The sequence below is a fragment of the Hesperophylax consimilis genome, chromosome 3, assembly GCF_061612785.1.
Source record: "Hesperophylax consimilis isolate HC1 chromosome 3, BYU_Hcon_1.0, whole genome shotgun sequence".
NCBI classification, from domain to species: domain Eukaryota; kingdom Metazoa; phylum Arthropoda; class Insecta; order Trichoptera; family Limnephilidae; genus Hesperophylax; species Hesperophylax consimilis.
Window position 1 is genome coordinate 16,623,716 of NC_142838.1, and position 25,524 is coordinate 16,649,239.

The following is a 25,524-nucleotide window of genomic DNA, read 5'->3' on the forward strand; positions in this document are numbered from 1 at the left end:
TGGTTTTTTTTGAAAAGTAACACATGTATTTACCTACACCTAACTATCGATAGAGTGCAGGACGAAACTTTGCAGTTGTACTAAATATCTCACAATTCGAAACAAATACTGCACCAAATAAAAAGCTGCAAATACTCACAGTCGACGCTAACTTTAATCCGCTTAGAGACAGTCGGTGGAACTCCATTACTGGCGATGCAGAGGTAGGCCCCCATGTCTAGCCTCGAGATCCTGGCCATTTCCAGACTCTCCCCGTCCCACTCCAATACTGAAAAAACACAAAAGTGGATTAAACTTTAATATTATAGCCATCCTCTGCCTTCATCAGATCGCATTTACATATTTAGAACATCCGTTTCTGTCATTATCTTTTTCGGGCCGCTCTTTAAAAAGCGTTTATCTAGTAGTTATGTGAAAAGTAGATATTGTGTCCAAAAAGTACTTGTTTCTAATTTTTTTCTTATTTAAATAAATCAAAACCAAAACTTCTTCTGAAATCATAAGATTTTAAACAAACCCTTAAATATCTATCTACTTAATTATTTAATAACTTAAGGCAACTTTTTTTCAAATACGTGAAAGAAATGTCTCTATGACAATTATTTTTACAAACATTCCTCAGACAGGTAGTACAGCTCGTTATAGGAACCACCTCAGGTAGTACAACTCGTTATAGGAACCAAGATCATGCGAACTCTGGCGAGATAAACAAAGTATTATCTAACAAGGCCATCGTCTTGAACCAGAACCGGAACGTAACAAAAAAATTACAGATATGAAATGCCAAATGGCCGAGTTAAAACAAGACATTAAGCTCAACATTACGTGTGCACGAGCTTTTTTGAGATCATTAATGAAGCATGTTACATTTATAGTCCGATTAATATTGTATTTTAGTATTCTCCTATTCTTAGATGAATACTGCCTCTTCCAACTGCTCTTAACTGTCTGGAGCGGATTAGTTTATGGGGAAGTGGCTGTTCAGATCTAGTCACCAAATACATCTAACGCCATTTCAAGATACGTTTCACCAGACAAAGTATCTTTCACTCCGAAACTTCCCGTATTTACGGGATATATTTATATTATTTTAATTGAATTAGTTGTGAAACTACACAAATGAATCAAATAAAATGTACTTGCGCACGCCGAGATTTGAACCCGCGATCTCCAAATTTATAGACAAGAGCCTTACCCCTCGACCAAGGAGGATGTTCTACCTAGATTTTTCATGAAAACATTCGTAACTGCATTTAGTCGTATTGAGTTACTAGATCGGAATAGATGTAATCGGAATATGAACTGGCTTCGGGTAGTTGGTACACATTCATTAAAAATTAAAATATATTTCTTCTTGACTATCGAAAAAAAACTTTTATTTTTATTTTTATTTTTTTATTTATTTAATATTTGAAAAAAAAATTTTTTTACATATATAAGTATACAGGATAAAAAAAGATTTAAAATAATAGAAATTAAAGTAGCCTTTCCTCACCATAAAGAGACAAAAAAAATTCTAAACGAACTTTTTATTTTGTTCAAAAACAAAAGTCCGTATCCTTAAAATTATTTGTTATTATTGTTAAATATTTATCATAAACTCTCCTTGCAGGATACTATTTGAGCTAGCCTATTTAATAACGGGCTAAGAACGAGTCCTAATGAGCATTGGTGTTCACTCCATATAGGCATACAAGCACTGCCTATCCTACCGTTCTTCATAAAAGTATAAATAATTTTATAATTTACAAAATTATTGCAAGAAAACACTCTAGCGAGTAGAATCGTAGCGTCGCGCTATCTACTTACCGCCATACTATGACGTGTCAAAAGCAGGAACTAAATAAGCAAAATGACACACATGTCATATTCAAATGTTGACTGTATTCTACACAAAAAACAAACATGTGTGAGTAATGCGCATCGAATAGATGAATCGTTTATGTTAAAGTTTTATTACATGTTATGTTTTTATCAAATTTTACAAATCACAAATGAATGCCATCTGTTGGTACCTGTATTAATTACAATACAACTTTACTAACGAAATAATTATTATATAATGTTGGTTTTCTTTCATGCAATTGTGCGGTCGGTTTTTTTTAATTGATTTATACAGTCATAGGCTTGTGCGGTTATTTTTATATTTGATTTGGCAGGTAATCAGAACCAACATTGGCTAAAGCCAGCAGCCAGTGCCATTCTGATCGCATACTGTTTTTCCTACTTGCTACCCTGATTAAAAAATATGTGGACGTCACTGCTGGTAAGATGTAACTGTTATTATAACAAAAGTATTTATGAGGTCTCTTCTATAACATATTGAAACAATGAAGCATATATTTGCGAAAAAAAACACTCTCAAGAAACAATGTAACTAAGTGTTTGTTATTTGGGAATTTAAAAGGTAAAATAATACTCACTAGCAAGTAAAGGTCTTACGACGTACTTATTCCTTATCCTCTTCATGTCATAAATTATTCATATTAATGAATTTCACGAAATACAAATTGTCGAAAAATTCAAAGCAAGAACTCTCAACGAAGAAAATTGTCCTCAATTTATTTGCAAGTCTTTTCTTCGTCGTAATGTGAAATAAAAACCACCCCACTAAGTGCTCACCTTTTACCTTCATTCTGTTTTTATAACCTGTGCTCGAACTGAGTTTTCCGTGGAAAAAAGACAACCAGGACCTCAATTAACGAAATGTCCATTGTATAATAATGATTTTTATGCATTATTTCATAAAATAACGGTAGCTAAATAAAGAAAGCGTGTATTAAAACACCTTTATTACTTTCTTGCACTTTTTTATTAACGAATGGATCACCTTTTGACGGCTATCTTGAGTCTGGAAGACTAAAAGGACGTGTTGTTTCGGAGAATTTAAACAATTCATCAAATTTCAACGTTCATCTGGTTCGGGTTCTGTGAAAGTCTTATTCAAATTCTGTTATTATATATTATAGGCTAGTTGCTTGACATAACTGAAATAATAACGGAACTTGAAAAGATCTTTCACAAAACTTGAAAATTAACTTTGAAATTTTAATATTTGTTCACATTCTCCGAAATAACCCGTCCTAACAAAAATATTTTAGGTGACAATTCGTAATAATATTTTCATTCGACTGCTTTGTTGAAATTAAAGTACGCGACGCGCTCTTTTTAATGAAGAATCTTTATTTATCTAACAGTTTATTTGTGGAAATTTATTTTGGTTTCAAATTTGCGTGCACAATATCACCACTATAACGCTATAATTCATGTGTACATCTAAATTTCAAAATACTTATTTGTTAATGCACTTCTTCTTATGGCACTCCGTTGTACCTCAATTTTAGCAGATTCACCATTAAAATATAAGCGTCGTTTATAACTCTTTCAAGTTTATATCAAACCGTACAACAAACACCACATTTGAATAAAAAATAGTGCCAGCATACGATAAGGACACCAAAAAGACAAGGCGCGAAACACAGTGCTGCTCGTCTGAATAAATCTGCACACAAAATAATTAAAGTATCATGTTCCTACAATCAAAAAACCTCGTAATATTAACTCTGTGTATCATAACTATATTACCTGAGTATCCCTTGTTGATGGATATCTTGGCATTGTCATCTCTCTTCCACTTGACGGTGGGTTTGGGCGAGCCGTTGGCCCGGCAAGTGAGGGTGACATTGGCGCCTTCCCTCACGATCACGTCACTGGAACTCAGCGAGTCGTCGATGTTGGGTGGTACTGTCAACAAAATAAATATTTAAGATGATAACAACAATATAAGAACCATCATGAATTGCCAAAACCACAGCATTAATAACAAGTAATAATAAGATGATAACAACAATATAAGAACCACCATGAATTGCCAAAACCGCAAAATTAAACGTTGTTTTTTAAGCACACAATCACGACATACAGTTTCACGAGACTTTGTAACTTTCGTCCAAAATAAATCAATGTGCATTTAAAAAGCTAAAATGAAATAATTTCAGTTTTGTAGAACGTAGAAGAAACGGAATTGTTCTTATCAGAAATCAAACCACAAAATATTACCATTTCAAATATTATTATATTAGTCAATATCATTTTGGGAAGCGGGTATGGATTCCGCCTTCATGGGGTTAAGTTTTTCGGCGGGATACGTCCTCCCAGTAACTATAATAATGGTGGAACTATATAATGGTGGGCCGGGTCGGGAGAGGCCGGTTGAGGAATACTCTTTGACTTTTCCAGCAGGACTCTCTTTTTCCATCACCTTGCAAAGCTGTGTGAGGGTTGGATTCAAACGTCCTGATCCCCAGATTCCTACCCAAACCTCATACCTTTTTCCTTTCCAAAACTTTCTCTCCTTCATTACTTTAAAAATACTCTCCGCGTGGTATACTCAAAGATGACGTAGGTTCTGAAGGAAATTATTTCCCTTTGGACCTCCTGTGTGGACCTAATAAACAAAATGAAGTTTTTTTTAAACTTGTCCAGTAAAATAAATACTTTTTCTCTTATACGCAATCTTTAAAATGTAATGCATTGTACACGTTCACGTTATCACTAACCACATCGTAAATAAAGGGCAAAACATACAATTACCGAAAATTAAAAAATCTTTTGTTAGTAAAAATTCCCCGCCAATTAAATATCAAAGTACCACAATAATAACATTGTTACAATTTCTCCGCAATACTTCTTTGTGCAGATCCGACGTCTCTTATTACTAGATCTACAATACAGACGTCGCGCGTCGGGATGAAAGGAATCTCAAATTATATTTCCGGCTCTGTAACATTGCCGTTTGCGGCATTTAATTAAGATTCTATATTAGTTTCTGCAATTCGCTAACTTCGGTCGATATTAAAAATTAAAAGAACGTCTGCCAGGCGGCAGGGCGCAATATAATGGGAACTCAAGAGCTAGAGGCATCACGTGTTTAATTTATCTCCCCACCAACAGTGAGGCCCTTGTACTTCACTATGCTGTAATCTGCAATAAGGTCTTAATCGGGGAGATTTCTCCCTTTTACCTCTCACCACTGTAAGACCCGTCCGTTTAAGAAACGTAAAGCGATATTATTTAATAACTTGCTCAAACTCGAACGGGCAAAGATAAGTATTGCTAATTTATTCAGAATCTCTTCAAAGTATTGGAAATCCGGTTAAAAGCGAGATTACAGGACGTTTACTGATAAACTTTTAGTAAATTTGTAATAATATCGGAACACGTTGCTTGTCTTGATAATAATAATAATAATAATGACGAAACGCGAAAATGTTAGGATTTTTATGAACACATGTTCCGACATCGTTGCAATACAAGTTTATAGAAATCTATTAAATCATTCTTTAAGGGCCTGCGATCACGTTCTTAACTGGATTACGAATAATTTTAAGAGATTCCTAATAATAATAATAATAATGAAATGCACAAAAAAAATATCAGAAATGCACAAAATAATTTGCAACGCAGATAGAAATATTACACCTTTAAATTTATACGATGAGAATGCCAACATTTTTATAAATCCCAACCAGGAATTATTAGATTCCTGGTCAAATAAAATTTTACACGCAAAACACTTCAATTATCTCAACCAAACGTATGTTGACAAAATTAAGTCAAACAAATGGTTGAGTATTGGAGAGTTGAGCGCAGAAATAGAAGGATTTATGCTTGCAATTCAGGATAGAGTCATTAATACTAAAAATTATAGAAAGCATATAATCAAAGATACAAATCAAATTGATGATTTGTGTAGAAAATGTTTGGCTTTTCCGGAAACTATAGAACATATTATATCGGGATGTTCTATATTAGCACCGTCCGAGTATACATTTAGGCACAATCAAGTTTTAAAAATAATTCACCAAAATTTGGTAATTAAACATAACTTGATTGACTGCCGTAATGTAGTACCATATTATGAATACGAACCAAATTCATTTTTAGAAAACGAATTTTATAAAATATATTATGATAAAACTATACTAACAGACCGAGCGATTAGTCATAATAGACCCGATATAGTTTTACATGACAAAATTAAAAAAATAACTTATATCATTGATGTTGCTATTCCAAATTCCTGTAATATTCAAAAATCTGTTAGTGAAAAAATAAGAAAATACACAGATTTAGGAAATGAAATAAAAAGAATTTGGCATTCTCAGACTATAAAAATATTACCATTCGTTATTTCGGCTACTGGCATTATACCTAGCTCTCTAATTAAAAATTTAGGCGTATTAGATCTATCAAAAAATTTAAATATAAAGATGCAAAAGTCGGTCATTTTGAATACATGTAGGATAACAAAAGATTTTTTAAATATTTATGTTGAGGGATCAGTAGGATTTATAGGCCCTGTTAGAAGTTCTACCGAGCCGAACCCTCTGATATGAAAATATCTGGAGACGGTGAATTTTTTTTTCCCATTTGATATCTGGTGATTTGACGTGTTGTTGTTCTTGTATTGTTTTGTATTTATTTTACTTATATAATGCACTTACATAATGTTGATTGACTAGCTGATCATTTGTGGAAAAGTGAGTGGAAGGGTTAAGTTTTTCCTTTGGGGAAGACTTAACCCGGACAACTAAATCGGAAGTTTAAAAAAAAAAAAATAATAATATAGTTTTATATGACAAAATTAAAAAAATAACTTATATCATTGATGTTGCTATTCCAAATTCCTGTAATATTCAAAAATCTGTTAGTGAAAAAATAAGAAAATACACAGATTTAGGAAATGAAATAAAAAGAATTTGGCATTCTCAGACTATAAATATATTACCATTCGTTATTTCGGCTACTGGCATTATACCTAGCTCTCTAATCAAAAATTTAGGCGTATTAGATCTATCAAAAAATTTATATATATAGATGCAAAAGTCGGTCATTTTGAATACATGTAGGATAACAAAAGATTTTTTAAATTTATAATAAAAACACATAAATTTGTTTTTGACCACGATAGTTTTATTTTCACTCTACCGGTTTCGGAAGATCCCTTCCTTCGTCAGGAGAATATTCTCCTGACGAAGGAAGGGATCTTCCGAAACCGGTAGAGTGAAAATAAAACTATCGTGGTCAAAAACAAATTTATGTGTTTTTATTATAAATTATGATGAGCCACAAAGTGAATGCTTTTTACAATTACGTAATATCGGCAAGATTTTTTAAATATTTATGTTGAGGGATCAGTAGGATTTATAGGCCCTGTTAGAAGTTCTACCGAGCCGAACCCTCTGATATGAAAATATCTGGAGACGGTGAATTTTTTTTCCCATTTGATATCTGGTGATTTGACATGTTGTTGTTCTTGTATTGTTTTGTATTTATTTTACTTATATAATGCACTTACATAGTGTTGATTGACTAGCTGATCATTTGTGGAAAAGTGAGTGGAAGGGTTAAGTTTTTCCTTTGGGGAAGACTTAACCCGGACAACTAAATCGGAAGTTTAAAAAAAAAAAAAAAAAAAAAAAAAAGGCATTTCAATTAAAAGAGGGATTTTTCAAGGAGACTCATTGAGTCCTCTTTGGTTTTGCTTAGCATTGAATCCTCTATCTAAAATGTTAATTAAAAGCAAGTTTGGAATAAAAGTTAAGGGTAATACAAGGGAGAGTAGTACAATTTAGCATTTATTATTTATGGATGATATAAAATTATTTTCGAATTCTGAACAAAATTTAGAGAAAATGATCGAGGTAGTTAAAAACTTTTCAGATGATATCAAAATGACATTTGGTTTAGATAAATGTAGAACGATCCATATAGAGAAAGGCAAAATTGTAGATGTGGACGAGAGTATATTTAGAAATTTCCAAATTACTAGTATGAAAAGGGATGAGGTTTATAAGTATTTAGGATACCCACAATCAAATAGATTAGACCATAGTAGTATTAAAAATGATATTAGGATTAAATTTCAAACTAGGATAAGGAAAATTTTAAAATGCAATCTATCTGCTAAAAATTTAGTAAAAGCAATAAATACTTGGGCAATACCTCTATTAACGTACTCATTTGGCATAATTAAATGGTCTAATACAGATTTAGATAACTTAGAAAGATTAATTAGAACTACGCTAACAAAGTTTAATTGCCATCATCCAAATTCAGCTATAGAACGAGTTAATTTACCTATAAATTTAGGAGGTAGAGGTATAGTCAAAATAACTTCTTTGAAACATAATCAGGTAGAAATGCTAAGAATTTTTTTTCCATAGGAAAGCTCATAGCTCAGAAATGCACAAAATAATTTGCAAGGCAGATAGAAATATTACACCTTTAAATTTATACGATGAGAATGCCAACATTTTTATAAATCCCAACCAGGAATTATTAGATTCCTGGTCAAATAAAATTTTACACGCAAAACACTTCAATTATCTCAACCAAACGTATGTTGACAAAATTTCGTCAAACAAATGGTTGAGTATTGGAGAGTTGAGCGCAGAAATAGAAGGATTTATGCTTGCCATTCAGGATAGAGTCATTAATACTAAAAATTATAGAAAGCATATAATCAAAGATACAAATCAAATTGATGATTTGTGTAGAAAATGTTTGGCTTTTCCGGAAACTATAGAACATATTATATCTGGATGTTCTATATTAGCACCGTCCGAGTATACATTTAGGCACAATCAAGTTTTAAAAATAATTCACCAAAATTTGGTAATTAAACATAACTTGATTGACTGCCGTAATATAGTACCATACTATGAATACGAACCAAATTCATTTTTAGAAAACGAATTTTATAAAATATATTATGATAAAACTATACTAACAGACCGAGCGATTAGTCATAATAGACCCGATATAGTTTTACATGACAAAATTAAAAAAATAACTTATATCATTGATGTCGCTATTCCAAATTCCTGTAACATTCAAAAATCTGTTAATGAAAAAATTAGAAAATACACAGATTTAGGAAACGAAATAAAAAGAATTTGGCATTCTCAGACTATAAAAATATTACCATTCGTTATTTCGGCTACTGGCATTATACCTAGCTCTCTCATTAAAAATTTAGGCGTATTAGATCTATCAAAAAATTTATATATAAAGATGCAAAAGTCGGTCATTTTGAATACATGTAGGATAACGAAAGATTTTTTAAATATTTATGTTGAGGGATCAGTAGGATTTATAGGCCCTGTTAGAAGTACTACCGAGCCGAACCCTCTGATATGAAAATATCTGGAGACGGTGAATTTTTTTTCCCATTTGATCTCTGATGAGTTGACGTGTTGTTGTTCTTGTATTGTTTTGTATTTATTTTGCTTATATAATGCACTTACATAATGTTGATTGACTAGATGATCATTTGTGGAAAAGTGAGTGGAAGGGTTAAGTTTTTCCTTTGGGGAAGATTTAACCCGGACAACTAAATCGGAAGTTTAAAAAATTTCAGCTGGACAGAGCGGTGTGTGCAATGCTCTGCCTGCCATAAAAGTTTACATTTTAGTTAATACATAAAAATGAAATGAATAAAGGTATAAATAAAAATAATAAATAAAAAATCAATACATTGATGTGCACATTAAGACTTTATGGTGGCTTGAGTGAAATTCTCCATCTCCGGTGTAGAGGCGCTCCCTGCCACTGGGCAACGGCCTGGACAAGAGTGTTGTCCGATCTCTGGTAGCGCTGACTCGTCCCGGCTATTCTGTGGCGCATCAAAGCAGCGAACCCATGCACCCTTCCTTCGGTGAACATCTGTGAAGCGCTGCATCGCCAGGGGAGGCCAAATAGGGCTCTGTATGCGTGGTTGTACTGTACTCGGAGTGTGTTCATGAGGCCTTGTGTGTATGTCGTCCATAGCTCGCTAGTGTAGAAGCTCATACAATATGTTTGGAAAAGTTGCTTCTTCACCGGAGGACTGCATTTGTTGAATCTCCTGGCAAGCATGTTAGCTCTCACACTCAGTACTCTTCTTTGACATTCTATGTCTTTTTTATCATTTAGGTCATCGGTGATGACATGCCCCAAATATTTGATTTCGCTGCAAATTGTCAGGTTGGCCCCGCCGAGACGTATGGGTGGAATGACAGTGGGACCAGTATTTGCTTTAAATATCAGCAGGGATGACTTTTTAGCAATATTTTATTAATAAATATATTAATAAATAAGCAATATTTTTATCAGTAATTTTTCTCCGTGCTGGAAAACTCAATAGTACCTACAACATTTTAATATTTGATTGTGATGTAACAGTGTATTTAAAAAAAAAGACAGATCCAAAGGGTAAAAAATGTGTAATTCATGTGTGAAAAAAATAGAGTTTTCACATTTAATTTTATTTGAGAATGATTGGGGCGTTTCATAGGAGGCTTTGAGGTTAGTTTGGGAAGTTATTTATTGTCCTATCTAATCATCTGCGCTTTATAAACAAATCTCCAATGAATATCTTTTAACAATGACGATTGATTCAAAATCGGCTTGGTAACTACAAGCCTTCGGATTTCTTGGAAAGTGTAATCGAAAAACTGCCAGATCGCCGGAGTCATTTTAAACAATGCAGACGATTTTATATCTATATTTTATTAAACAATGAAGCTTACTTTTGACACAACCAAATGGACAACAATTTATTTTTTGCATCTCTATGAAAACATATATATGTACAATTTTTTTTTAGTTTGTGCCTTGTATTGAAAAAGTATTTTCCACTGGGAAGTCTAATTACTATCAAATTCTATTTTGCCGCTTAGGTAATTTATTTCTGTCCGAAAATGGAGAAAAGATATTTCATCAAAAAAAAAAATTCCGTTACCTTAGGATATATATTATTTAATAGTCATTATCTTCAATATATCAGTATATTATCTATCTTAAATTTATCAGCTATCGACAATATGTTAACTATTGAGTATTTCGTGCTAAAACCTTTTCTGTGAGGTCTTTAACGTACGTTCTAATCCCTTATCATCATAAATGTTATGTTTAATTTATTTGTTGATTTAAAAAAAACATTTATTTAATTAATGTAAAAAACACATCTTTTTTTGAGAATGTTTTAATTAAAATTTAACCCGAGCAGAGTTTTCCGTTCGCTTTTTGAGTCGGTCCTAGTCCTAACGTCATGTTACCGCATTTAGAGTTTGCTCCTGCTCCCTAGAAAATTAATAAGGCTTCGTGCCGTCTTTTTTATTTATTTATTTTGGCTGCGCCGGAATCGCATTATTGTTGTGACTTTGTAAGTGAATTTACATTTGCAGGAGAAAGTTTGCCGACATTGTCTGCGCGGAGACAAGCTGAACACGGGAAATGGAGTAATTAAATTATAAACTTTTACAAACCGGGGCAATGGTCACAAGGTAAGCGCGGCTTTGGACGGACTACTCAAATATATTAGCTCATCTTATTAATTTGTTTCTGATTGCTTGATTCAGTGTAATTTCCTATTAGAGTTGCTGTAAGTTGTAAGAAAATCATATATCTTAGTAGGTTTTAAGCTGTATTTTCATATGAACGGTAAAGGAATCCTAATTTCTAGGAGCCAATGAAACTGTGATTAAATATTAAATATAAATGAAACAAAAAGGTTAGAAACTTTTTTCCATAATTTTTGCTTTTCGATTTGAAAAAGTATCTTACATAAACATACTCTTTACAGAAAATGTCATACTAACTGCTGACATCTAGCGAAGAAAATAACAAAATAGAATAAAAATTTGATGGTCTTGAAGAATTCCACAAACTATTATATCATTACATCATGATAAAAAATGAGTGCTTCTGAATTCTGGTAAACGAAAAATTGAATCCATCTCGAGAAGAAAGGTGATGGTCATGAGCGCTTTAATTAATAAGAAAAATCTTCAGCAACCATTACATAACAAAAAATATACAAAACATAAATGTTGACTAAATGACCAATAAGAATGGTTTGTTGTTATATTTATAAATATAATAAATAAAAGTCATTTAGTCCACATTTATTTTTTGTTTTGTAATGGTTGCTGAAGTTTTCACACACATATATATATTAATATGAAGATGATGATGTAAAATCAACTGCTTGGAGCTAAATATTGACAAATGCAAAATTATGTAATTTTATCGTGAGAAGAAACCATTTTTTTTTTATTATAAACTAAATCATCTTTGCCCATCTACTTTGGATTGCAAGTTGTATTTTCGTTTAACACATTAATAACTTAATTAGTATTTTTTTAAGCTACTTGGCTTCATCAATAGAATTACATCTGACTTCAATAATAATTAAGTACCCTAAAAACTCTTTACTGTTCGTTTGTTTACCCTTATCCAGAATTTTCCTGCGTTATTTGGTTTCCATTCTATGATGTTCACATTAATTGAATCGAATCCGTACAGCATCGCTTTTTAAGACGAATTACTTGGAGGTTAAGGCAAAAAAGAGGCGATTACTAAAACGATTAACATGAAGTTAAATTAAATCTTTCTTCTTTAGAAAAACTTAGGAAGGACTTTAATTTCATCTACATTTTTAAAATTATTAACAGTATGATCGACTCACCTACTTTGTTGCAATACATTTCTTTCAATATCCCTTCCCGTAGACTCAGAAATAATGCTTTTCCTCAATCAACACTCTACAAATTATGGATACCATTCGTCAATGTCCAGAATGGCAAGACTTGTCAACTCAAGTCAGAACCTTGAATTTTTTGGTGTAAGCCTTAATGGTTTTTGTCAGTTTACCCAAATAATATTTTATATTGATGTGGCAGAAATTGTTAACTCCGTCAAAACCTTGTTCCTGTATTGACTTGACACTATCTTTATTGTTTATGTGCTCTATTTTTGTCATAACATTCCTTCTTGTATTAACTTCGTGTAATATGTAATGTGTTGTAATTGGACATTGTTCGTTAGTAAATAAATATGACATGAAATCCTTGTTGAGGGTCACGAGAAGAAAGTCTAAAGAAAAGCTAGACTCACCGACAACATGCAGGTATCCGAACTGCGTCTTTGCTGTGGCCGTGTTGATCTGGCACATGTAGCGGCCTTTGTCCTCCTCGTGCACCGAGGAGATGTGCAGGAACCACGTGCGGTGCTTGTCGTGCGTCACGCTGATGCGCGGGTTGCGCGTGATCACGTGGTTGTGAACCGTCAGGATGGCCGACTGCTCGAAGTGCATCCACGCCACCTGGGGAAAATAGACACCCGGTTAGATCTCTAGACTCAATAACCTAGAACAAACATAGCTTTGGTAGAAATAGAGAAAAGTCTTGGTAGGTATATTTATTATGTCGAGCTGTGCATAGTCGGGGTAAGTAAATGTTTGAAGAGCCGCTACAATTACACAACAAAAATCAGACTCCTTAAATGAGAACTTATCCCATTCGGTCCTTAAAATAGTTGAGGGAAGTGGCAGATGCCCTCCTTGTCCCCTAAGTGGCTGGCCATTGTGATGATGAAAATATGAAGAAAATCTATCTTACTAGTGTTCCAACTGCGTGTGCCTCTACTACATCTCAACTTGTACCAATGTTTTTTTTTAATATTATTAATAGGATTTGACCGCCTCCATGGTCGAGGGGTAAGGCCCTCGATTAGCGATCCGAAGGTCTCGGGTTAGAATCCCGGCCTGCGCAGGTAAATTTTATTTGATTACTTTGTGTCATTTCACAATTTAATCATTTAAACTATATTTGCGGCACGTTCCAAAATGCAAGGTACTCTCAGTAGCGCCTTGGTGCAATTGTAATAGTTGTTTGAAATAGCATTAGCCGTGTTTGGTGGACAGGTTTGAATTGCCAGGTACTTCCCCAACATCCTCGTTTCCATCTCCTTCCCCTCCCAACTACCTTCAGCCTCACAACATATCTCATTTGGGGATGCTATAGTCTCACTGGCTCCAGATGATTAGGAGCAGTTCCGACTCTGGGCGGAATTTATATTTAAAAAATATGTAATAAATAAATACACTATATTTATCAAATTGTAAAATAGAGGCCCAGCACGGGCAAAGCATCCAGTGAGACCCACATAATCAAATAATATTTGAAAATATTAAAATAAACAATATTAAAAACAGGGACTTTTGTGCGCTATTTAAATCAAAAAAAGAATTTCTTTATACTTCTTTAGGTATTGCAAAGTTTTAGTAATTCCATTACTAACAAAAAATAGATATTCATTTGTAAGTATTTTGACTGTTCACTTGACGAACTATTGTATTTTTATGTCTTAATCCTCCCTCTTAAGGCGATGCACTACGTCGTGTAATATTTTAAATTGAGCCGCTATCAATAACAACCCTTACGTAGATGGCGATAAGGTTTAAATTCCCGCTTAACACCATCCGCCTGTCTTGATTTATGCAAGAAAAAAACATGGGCAAAAAGTGCCTTTTATTTTGTTTTGTGAATGTTCAGGCATAAATTTTTTTTTTCCAATAATTTTATAAATAACTTAATTTGCCACATTATAAAATGAAATCATAACCAAAAATGGGTTCGTAAGTAGGACGTTGTGAACTTTAAAGTAGTTTTCATAGGCCTTTAAAGGCCAAGATGTATTCTAGTCGCAGTATTTAATTAAAGCATCTGAAACATTTCTAGGCGACCAAATTTTCAAACCAATGATGATTTTGCATTACTACGTATGGCATCGCCTTAAAGGGGTGGTTTCATCCTCGTCCCTAATCCAACACACGCGACTTTTGATCATTGTTATGTTTTCTTTCAAATTTACATAATTGATGCTTTTATGTACTTTATTTGACATTTCATAATTGTTCGCTAATGTATAAATAGAAATCCACCATCCAAATACTTACATATACATATCTGCATGTTACTAATTCCTACTGTTGAGTGACATTCGATCTGGAGACGTTATTACTTAAATGTAGCCTTGTTTGATTAAATAAATAGAGTCTATGAAGTGCGCGTTGAAGGATCATCCATTTGTTACTTATAACAAGACGGGAATTCGGTGGATCTCCTACTGTCAGTACCTAATAAGTCAAAGGTCGGTAAACCATTTTATTCGAATATTAATTTCGTATTTTATTAAACTCTTTGCAGAAATGTGCTAAATATTATTTTTTATGGTAACATTTAACAAAGGGAAGGAAGGGAAGAAGAACACCTGTACTATCTAACATTAAAAAATTAGGATGGTGAACTTTGATTTCCAAGATTAAACAAAAGAAAAGTGTTTTAGCATTTTTTTAATATGATTAATTTCCTTACACGTTACCTATAAACGATAACAATCCCAACTGCTCCTAACCACGTGGAGCCAGTGATACTATCGCACCCCAATGGTAGTATGTTGTGAGGCTAAAGATAGTGGGAAGGGGTAGGAGATGGGGAAGAGGAAAGAAGAGATGAGGACTTAGGGTACCTAGTACCTGGATATTCAGATCTGGTTACCAAAATAAAACCATTAATTAATTAATCAAAATTTCAATTCTGAATGGTGGTCTTATATCAGGGCGATACTGTGAGTACCTTCCACTCAGGAACGTACCACAAATAGGCCTTATGTTATTTTTAATTATTAAATTGGGAATTAACACAAATCAATCACATAAAATTTTCTTACACACGTCGGGATTAAAAGCCGACCGCAACCTCTCGACCGCGGAGGCTGTCAATTTAATTATTAATGCCAACTAAAAGCCAATAAATAAATACTCGCATGCTAACTTCCACATAATCCAAATGAATGTTAACTAAAAACTAACTAACTCACCACTAAGCCAGGGAAACGGCTAGGGAAATAGAGGTTAGACCGCCACCTCTATCTTGACACATACTCCTCGCTTCGTTCACATTTATACATCGTCTCACAAATAGTCTTCTATTATTTTGTCTCTATGAATGTTTTTCTATACAATTCTCAAACAACACCTTAAGATAGTTTAGTACTAAAGATATCCTACGACGACAAAGCAAAACAAATTATCCGATCGCGTAGGTGTTGATAGATAACGATAAAACGAAGTAAATGTGAACATGAAACTGAATTCCCTCACGTTCTGCGTAACAGTTTTATTCCATTATTAGACGCGAAAATAATCCCGCAATAATCACATCCCAACAGTTTTTATCCAATAAAGCCACCGTAGGGCGGCCGTTCGTTAGCGCCGGCGTGACCCGCAAACACGAAATAATTTAATAAGTTGCGTTAGGCAACTCGGTGGCAGCCCTGGGCCGCTAATGCTATCTACGTCATTAGGGATAATCACGGCACACGCTGAGGGCAACCCTGGATTTATGACATACCGCACTACCTGGAGCAAGACGATAACACATGGTACTATCGTAATTGAAATCTGGTCAATTGAACGGTAATAGGTAACGACAACATCTAACGCTGTGACGGTGATCAACTCATGCGATATACTCGTACAAAAAGGTAGAACTAAATCAATCAATACTTTCAGAATAACAAGAGCACCTAGTAGTTACTAGACTTCTAGGCTAGTGTATATATAAATTCAGAATTTTTGAAATAGCTGTGTTGGAACTTAAACCCAAGGTTCCTAGAATATTCTATGGATCTTGGTAACCTTACTTAATCTAACCAAAGCATTTATTTTTTTTTTCTTTGTAACTTAAGTACCGACACAGATAAAAAATTAGTACCGATGGTTTATTAAAATCCTGTTAAAACATGATGGCACGCGATTTCCCAACAAAATATCAGTAAAATCAGAATATATCGGAACACGTATTCCGCTGCGCTTACTCTAATAAATATAACGACGAAATGCGAAAATATTGTAATTTTTATGACTACGCGTTCTGACATCTTCATAACACATTCGTGTTTCACTTATAGTTTTTAGGAAATCTGTCAATGCATTCGTTAGAGGCCTGCAGACTCCTTTTCAACAAGGAATACAAATAATTTGGCAAGATTTTCAATAAATTAGCAATGTTTTATATCAGTAAGTTAGCTCCATACACCTAACAAATATGTTTAGTATTTAATAAATTTATTGTAATCATTTCTTTTAATTTACCCCTATCAACGTAATATTTAATCACCGAAGAAGATGATAGTTATCACGTTATTGATAACACTAATAAATTTAAACGAAACATATAACAGAACAAGGCTCAACGGTAGAGTGGTTATAGACGTTTTCTCGGTAAGAAACAGATTGTGGGTTCCATTTCCAGTTGCGACCGATATATTTTTTTGTATCTTATTCTGTTTCACGTTTTTTTAGACGTATCAGTATTATCTTCTTCAATGATTAGATATTATTTTCTCATTTGTATAATGTAGTAATAATAACACGCGGAAAAAGATGAGAGAGGAAGGGAGTGAAAGGAAAATTCTTTTCCGTTTTGCTCATAGTTTGTGAGCATATTAAAAAATATATATTTTATTTCGAGTGAATAAATTTGAAGAAGGAAATTGGGATTATGTTAATTTTACATAATATTGTACAAAAGTAACCATATTTCATCTGATAATCATCTAGGGCAATGCTCAAATATTTGGAATTCATAAAAAATACGTCTAAAAACATAACATTGGGTATTCAAAGGAGAGGAAAAACCAATTTGTTCATTTTAAACATTCATAAATTCAAAGAGTGATATTGAAGACCGGAATGTTTACTGATTCGTTTCCTCCATCAAAAAAGTCCTTTGTCTTAACGTCTGAAGCGAACATAGCCCTCGCAGAATAAATGGTCCCCTCAAGCGACGGACGGAGAAGAGATAGACTCCCTTCTGCGTCTGGGGAAGGTATTCTTCACCCGCATTACTCTCTCTTCCCAGTATCCAGTTCTCAGTTCTCTGTTCCCAGTTCTTTTGCCATTCCGCACACGTATTCTCATCGACTGTCTCCATAGATCACCCCCAAATATTATTGTCTCCGGCTAGTCGCTCCACATTATAACTGCGAACGGTTACTACTTCATTTATCTCGCGACGGGAGCGTCACGAATCTATAATATCTTTAAAAGTGTTCTCGGATAGGAATATCTCAGGGGAAGGGAGGCTGTTCCCAGAGCTTCATGCAAATCGGGACGTTACACAGCGCCGATAGGGAGGGACTGGGGAGATATGACACATGGTAAGATATGTTCTCGGAGCTATCATATATTCGCGGAATAATATTCATGAGGAATATCTCATAAGACGGAACTGTTTGTACGTGGCCGCTCTCCATTGCCACTTTTAACGGATATTCGTTTTTAAACTACCAAGATAATCCTAAGTCACAACTTTTCTGAAAAGACTGCCTCCCTTCAAAGTTGCACGAGTACATGCATACGTTATTATGATTCCCTCTGTTTGTTTGTTTTGAAAGATTGAAGACTGGATGGTGTATGGAGAAAACTTACTAATGTAAAATTCTGTTAACTTATTAAAAATCTTGTCAAATTATTTGTTTCCCTGTTAAAAACGGGACGGCAGGTCTCATTGGCAAGTCGCATTACGTCTTGATATTTATTAGGTAAAGAACACACGTTCTCTATATATTCTGAATTACTAATATTTTATCAGAAAATTGGCATGCTATCTTTTTTAACATGATCATTTTTCTGCGTAAATGAAGTTTACCTGGAAACGTCAAATACTAATCGTTACCATTTTAAAATCAAGCCAAAGTCAATTCTTATCATTGGCTTTGTGGGTTTTAAATCACTATGTGGGATAGTAATATTACAAACGTAACAAAACCGCTGTGCACATATGTTATTTATTTTTATTATATTTATATATTTGTCTAGTTATGCAATAAGAGGCGCTATTATGTTTTAATATCTCGTTGAAACGTGTTCCACCATAACACAAGCGGTGCGCGTATAGCTGATTCGGAAGTTTTAGTTAAAAAATAAGGAGGGTTGGACGTCAATTGGAGGTAAAGTTGAACCATTTTTGTTGCTTTATCTAAATATAATACATCAATGGAATTATAACCACAATATGAGGCAAGCATAAGAACTAAACTCAACCAACTTTGCAATGAACATTTCTGGCCAGTAATCTCCACCGTTTTGTACGTGGAAATCAGTCATCAACCAACTTTGCAATGAACATTTCTGGTCAGTAATCTTCACCGCATTGTACGCATTATTATATATTTTCTATTAAAAAATTGTACAATAATTCATCTACACAACTTTTACAATCAACAATAATTTGTACATTATAATCTATGAACGCTACTGATTTATTGTCAAAAATCATTCACATTCTTTTTTTTTAATGTTAAAAAAAATTATGTCTGAAGTCTTGTAAATCTCTCATAAAATTTTTAAAAAAATGCACCCCTTTCCCGCAAGGCCTCAAAAGGATATCTTGTTAAAATAATCTAGAACCGCGATCTATCTTTTGAGTGTAGATGTAAATTTACATAAAGTAATTTTCTCAAAAAAAGACGGGGTCGAAGTGTCAATTGGAAGGCACTCTAGCGTGCTTTGTTCAGAGATCAAAAGAAATTTATAAATCAAACAAAACATTTGTCGACGGAGAGAGACTACTGGAGGTCGTCAGTAGCAGAGAGTATGTCTATTATGTAGACAGGACCGGATATATATTTTTTTGGAAATTTAAGCCGTCTGGAAAATTTGTGACAAATTTTTTTGTTAAACTTTGTTGCAACCTTTTCAATTGATTTATTAATGATTTGCAATCTACACAGGATTCGTAAAGCTATCTGGTAAATTGATTCAAATTTACGATTTTTTTAAACCAAAACATAATTTATTTCTACTTTAGTTGATCAGTCTCTGCATACAATGCTAAGAGAAGCATGTAGTAGGACATACTAATTTCGGTTGTCAGTCGCGTGCTGTGAAATATTCCTACTTATTTATTATTTATAATTCATAGTGCATTAAATTTAAAAATGATTTAAGTATTAAATTAGACAGGAAAGTAGGTACCATAATTATTTTCTTTTAATAATTCTTTTTTATATTTGACACGTGCTTTTCTTTTGCTTACATTTTTGATAGATTTACATCTGAATGTTGTTTTTTGACTTTTACCAACGGTGTTCATTTGAATGGTAAATTTCTGACCTATTTGGCTTTTTAATGAGCAATCCTGAGGTAAATTTGATAAAAATATTTTGATCTTCACAGATCGAAAAATTGAAAACCTACCACACAAACGCATCAGTCGAGGTAAAAAAAATGAAATAACTCCCCTTCGTAAAAAAAACCTGATATAAATTCGTTGAGGTTTGGATCAATGTTTGGCAAATTACCAGAAGACAACAAAAACAAATGTTAACTTGAATTACTAAAATATGTTTTTGATTTATTCTAGAAAATCGATTAAAAATAATACTTGTAAAAGGATTTTATTAGGACATAGATGACTATGTACATATTTAAAATATTAGAAATAAAATGAATCCTACGATTAAAATATCCTGTGATTTTATTGAGTCTGTTCAAATTCAACCGAACATAAAATTGCTATCTGCAATATACAACTTATATTTAGATGCCACTCTAAAGCAGGACAGAAATTTAACGCAAAGGATTTTGATAAAGCTAAATAGCAAATGCACTCTGAGCGGTAGTTTTTTCAACTTATCGGTTAATCCGGCACTGTATGTAGACAGCAGATTTAGTACTATGAAGTAGGAAATGAATTTTTCAATGGTTATAAGTTATTACAAACGTAGATTGTAGATACTAACTCTCCTCCTCGTAATGAGTGCTTTCCGTACAGATCTTCTTTCAATATTGATTCGATTCGAATAAATTATAGGACTTGCTCTATTTTTGTTACCGATTTTCGTCTAGTTTGGGACACACTATTTGACAGTTGTCATTGTTTTACGTAATTATGATTTTACTTTTATGTAAAAATGTTACGTGTTTATTACGGAATATATTTAAAGTATTGTCGAAATGATTGTAGGTAAACTAAGCTGCTTTATTACTGATTGTGAGCATGTTAACGCATGTTTCTATTCAGTCATCAGAAATCAGAAAAATATATGGTCGCATCTAGGACATGAACTCAGCAGCCTCACATTGAAGGTGTATAGTTTTGTGACATATCCATCAGAGATATATGGTTATGTTGAATTGACGATTAAGTATCGACCCAAAATATCATTTCTTCTTTAATAGCAATCATATTATTTGCAAATCTGTAAGGAATCGTAGGTATACAAATATTGATCGTGTTAAGCAAAAAAATTCTATGTGGATCCCGATATCTCTATGGTCGAGAGGTAAGCCTATCAACTAGCGATCCGAAGGTCACGGGTTCAAATCCCGGCGTGTGCAAGTTAATTTTATTTGATTGATTTGTGTTATTTCACATATTAATCATTTAAACAAAATAAGGTATATTTGCGGCTCGTTCCAGAATGGAAGATACTATATGTATCGCCCAGGTGTAAAATCAATATTCAGAATTGAAATGTTGCTTGAAATGCATTTAGTCGTGTTTGGTGACCATATTTTAATAGCCAATGGCTTCTCCACCGTCATCTTCCCCACGTATTTCTTTCCACACTACCTTCAGCCTCTCAACATAACCCAATTGGGGAAGCCATAGTCTCACTGGCTACAGATTCTTGGGAGAAGTTGAGCAGGGACTCATGTGCGGTATTAAAAAAAATAATATATAAAAATACGTATTATATACGGAGCTGTCCAAAAAGAGGTTACCGCGTACATAGGATTGACTTTGATTTTAAAAACATTACAACACACACTATGTTCACTAGTTCAAATTGTAGAACCATAAGATTTGTAACATCTTTTTTGGACATTTAAAAAAAGTGAAACCTCACAAGAGCCACTGTCTGTACATTGTAAAGGCAGAGGAAATATGGTGCCACTTGGTTGGGCAGCGTTGGGAGGATTAAGGTAGGAGCTGTGGGAGGGGCTTTATTAATGCGGGTCTTGAAGAGGTCCGGATTATATGAAAGAAGAAAAATAGATGCCGGTAACTCGTTCCGCATACGAGCAGACTTACACAAAAACGAGTCAAGGAAACGACCCCTTCTTACAACCTGTGACCGGGTGTTCGGCTCGTGTGCGTCGAGTTTCACGCACGTTCACCAGGGATCAATGCTGCTACTCGTAGATCATAATATGATATTCAACAATAAGGTACATACATTGAAATAAAATTTTACTTTTAATATTTTTTCAAATAGCACATCAAAGGTTTTCTGCAAACTATTATAATGCTTAAATTTTCTATCGAATTTTCTATCAAATTATCTATAAAATTCTCCAACAAAAGAATTAATAAAAGTCTGAGTTTGCTTTGAATGGACTTAATTTGAAAAATAGATTTATTATTATTATAAGCGTCAAAGAGCTACAAAATAAGATTAGAGTTATTTAAATATTTTTTTTATCTATCTCAAAAGAAATAATTGATCATGCAAACTCTCGATTGTTTTGTTTTAGTTTTTTTTCAGATTCTCCAAAGAAATTAATCTCGCGTCAGGCAAAAAGATGGCCCTTTTCTATTATTATTAATAATGGTGAAAATTAAATGAAAATAAGCACCAAGGAATAATAAATATAAATACCTTCAGAAGGGTTGCTTCGTGGAGATTTACTAGCAAAATATACAACTTCCTACATTTTGTGAAACTCAAAAAATAATTTAAATCCGTCTGCGTCATAATTTCCACTCCGCTGCATAAATTTCTCATTCTCAGTAAACAGATTATTACTTTAAAATTAAGGACCAAATAATATTCTTAATGGATAGCCTGGGCTTAAAGTACAAGGTGTGCAAGTCATTTACGGCCTCAAAAATCTTGCCCCTAATTCCTGGGAGAAAAATTGCTGCTTTTAATTTAGGGTTGAACGTCTGGACAGAAGTAAAAGAGGGACGAAATAGCATCCATATTAGCTTTTAGTATTTTGATGAGTAAGAGCGAGAAAGATGTCTGAAATAGATTTAAAAAAACAGGAAAAATATTGGAGACAGAATGTAGTATTTTTTAATATCTTAAAAAAAAATAAAAATTAATATTAATTACGTTGTTTAAAATTTTTGCAATGATTTGTAATAATCATTCAAATAATTCAGCGGACTTAGTTGTACCAGTTATGATTGAAGCCATCCTGTGCGACGTTTTTCATAAATCTTCCATCTCATTATCCTTTCAATTTAATAATATAAGTAGTTGGTTAAGAAATGTTTTCGCGTTAAAATCCTTGCTACTATTTCCTTCATTAATGCATATTACATATTTAAAGTCATTTTCGTTGCGATAATATCAAATGATGATCATATTTTTGTTATTTTAAACGTACTTTGATTCACGTTTGTACATAAGCGTATTGCTTCGGATAAATCGTTGTTTCATTTGGTATATGGACATGGAAAAATTTTTCCAGCTTGTAACTTCATTTTCCTAATATTTTATATATCTGTCCCGTACCGTAAAAAAAGACAAATTGTCACACTGTTTTGTTTCAAAATGGAAAGAATCGAAAAAAGGTACAAAAAATTGTGTGAACCCGTTTATAATCTATAATCTTCATTCGCATGTTTGAACCATTATTGCTTGTATGCGTAAACATCTCAAAATAAAATAACTCCACGTCTTAAAATTTATCAAACACCCATAATCAAATGAGGAACAATACTTCCGCGACGGGGGCGGATCGACACTGACAGCAGGGGTGCGAAAATTCGCCGGGCGGGGTGCGGAACCAACGGCCGGGAAAATGAGGTTGCTGCGCTGTGGGGCGGAAAATGGCCCGGCCAGGGGCGCCAAGTGGCCCGGGGCCCGGCCCGCTAAGACAAGGACCCGGGTCGGGGAACCAGAAACCTGGAAGCGGAGATGGGTCAAATTGTTGTAATTTTTAATATATTGATGTTCGTTTTTGTGGAGCGGGAAGTTTTTTAAAAAGAGCGCACAGTAATTTTTTTAAGTGGAATCATATATTTTTAGTTATCTTTTTATTCAATTTATTTACTTTTGAAGACAATGAATGTGTTTATAATTGGATTTGTACAAATTCCTTGTCAATCGAACGAAATTCCTACTTCCTCAACTTCGAATTGCAGAATGTGCATGAAATACGATGTAGGCACTTTATCAGAACTTTGTGATCGTGACCGAGCAGTTAAGATCCTTGGATCGGACATGCAAATAATTTCCTTTTTTTTGGTAAAAGACCACCATTTAGAAATAAAACTTTGGCTGAAATGGCTTAATACATATTTAGAAACTAGATCTCAATACCCAAGTACTTACCAACCTTCTTCTTTCCCATCTCCGCCCTTTGCCCACTCCATTCGGTGAAAAATTGACGTCTTTTTTTATATTTTTGTAAAAAAAAAATTTTTTTTAACGTTTTTATTACATAATTAAATTGCCAGTGGGTTGTTATTATGCCAAAGAAACCATTGATTTCTGAGGGTAAGTCTGTTTGCATCTCAATTTACTAATTAGTAAACCAGAAATGTTGAAAGTGAATTGAAAGGTTCCCGGGGAGAGGAGTAGGTGATGGAATCTATAGCAGAAGAAGGCAGAAGGTGGAAGTTAGATAGGGAAAGGTTAAATGAGAAGATGTGGTGAGATGAAGGGGTGAATATCTTAATGAATAAGAAATACTCCGGCTTGATTAATTATTCCATTAAAAAAACACGCCATTAATCGGGGTATTTGAGGCAGTGGTTAATTTGTAGAATTAACCTGAACAAATATTATAAATATTAATCTTTTAACAAACAGGGTTATGTTATTGATGTTTTGTGTGAGAAAATTATATAAAGATGCTGTTGTTCAACATGATATCAGTTTGCGTCATTTAAAAAATTTATTATATACTCTCTTTTTTATTGTATATTGAGTATAATTGAATTGAGTATATTGAGATATAACATTTTACGTATATAAACTAATAGGTGCATGGTTACATTTCATTATTCATAAAAATTTATTTTTTCAGTCAAAATTGGAACTATGTCTAAAATATTAGTAACTAAAAAAAAAACATTTTTTCAAATTGCGGTCCAACGAAAGATGTCAATATCACTGAAGAGTTTGGCGTCTTGTCTGATTTTTTAGAGATATTTTTTTGCAAATCGTCATGGCTTTTTGTGGAAATTTCGTAACTATTCTTATTTATTTAATGTGAAAAAATTAACCCAGGTTAAATCATGGTAAATAAATAAATAGATAATATTTAAACTGACATTAAGTAAATAAATAATATTTAAACTGACATTAAGAAATTAAAAATAAAGTAATATTAGGAAATTAAAAATAAATTAAGTACTGAATCATGTAATTAAAAAAAAATCGGGTTGAAAATATATATTTAGCATGGTTAAGAGAGTTATTAAGTAAGTTTAATAAAGGTGCTTATTAAAGTTATAAGAGTTTTTCAAATCAAGAATGGAAATTTTAATTAATTAAGAATGGAAAAAGAAGGTGAAATCGTCGTTTCCTCGTCGTATTATTCACATGATTTGTGCTCTGTTTGCAAATATCAAAATCATATTAAAGATTATCTCGTTTTGGAAGACTTTTCACCCCGTGAACCGTGCAAGTTCGTCGAGAGCCCTATTGCCGGGATTCTTGGGAATT

The 25,524-nt window shown here is 33.3% G+C and overlaps 1 protein-coding gene across 2 annotated transcripts in view; it reads right to left on the reverse strand.

The window, feature by feature from the left end:
- The window catches only part of LOC149425031 (lachesin-like), a 267,174-nt gene that overhangs the window by 36,104 nt on the left and 205,546 nt on the right, over positions 1 to 25,524 (reverse strand). For both annotated transcript variants that reach the window (XM_089650917.1, XM_089650918.1), the window contains exons 4-6: positions 12,943 to 13,150; positions 3,586 to 3,744; positions 140 to 268 (exon numbers count right to left, since the gene is read on the reverse strand). In XM_089650917.1, the coding sequence (XP_089507043.1) occupies positions 140 to 268; positions 3,586 to 3,744; positions 12,943 to 13,150 (496 nt within the window). The remainder of the gene's footprint in view (positions 1 to 139; positions 269 to 3,585; positions 3,745 to 12,942; positions 13,151 to 25,524) is intronic.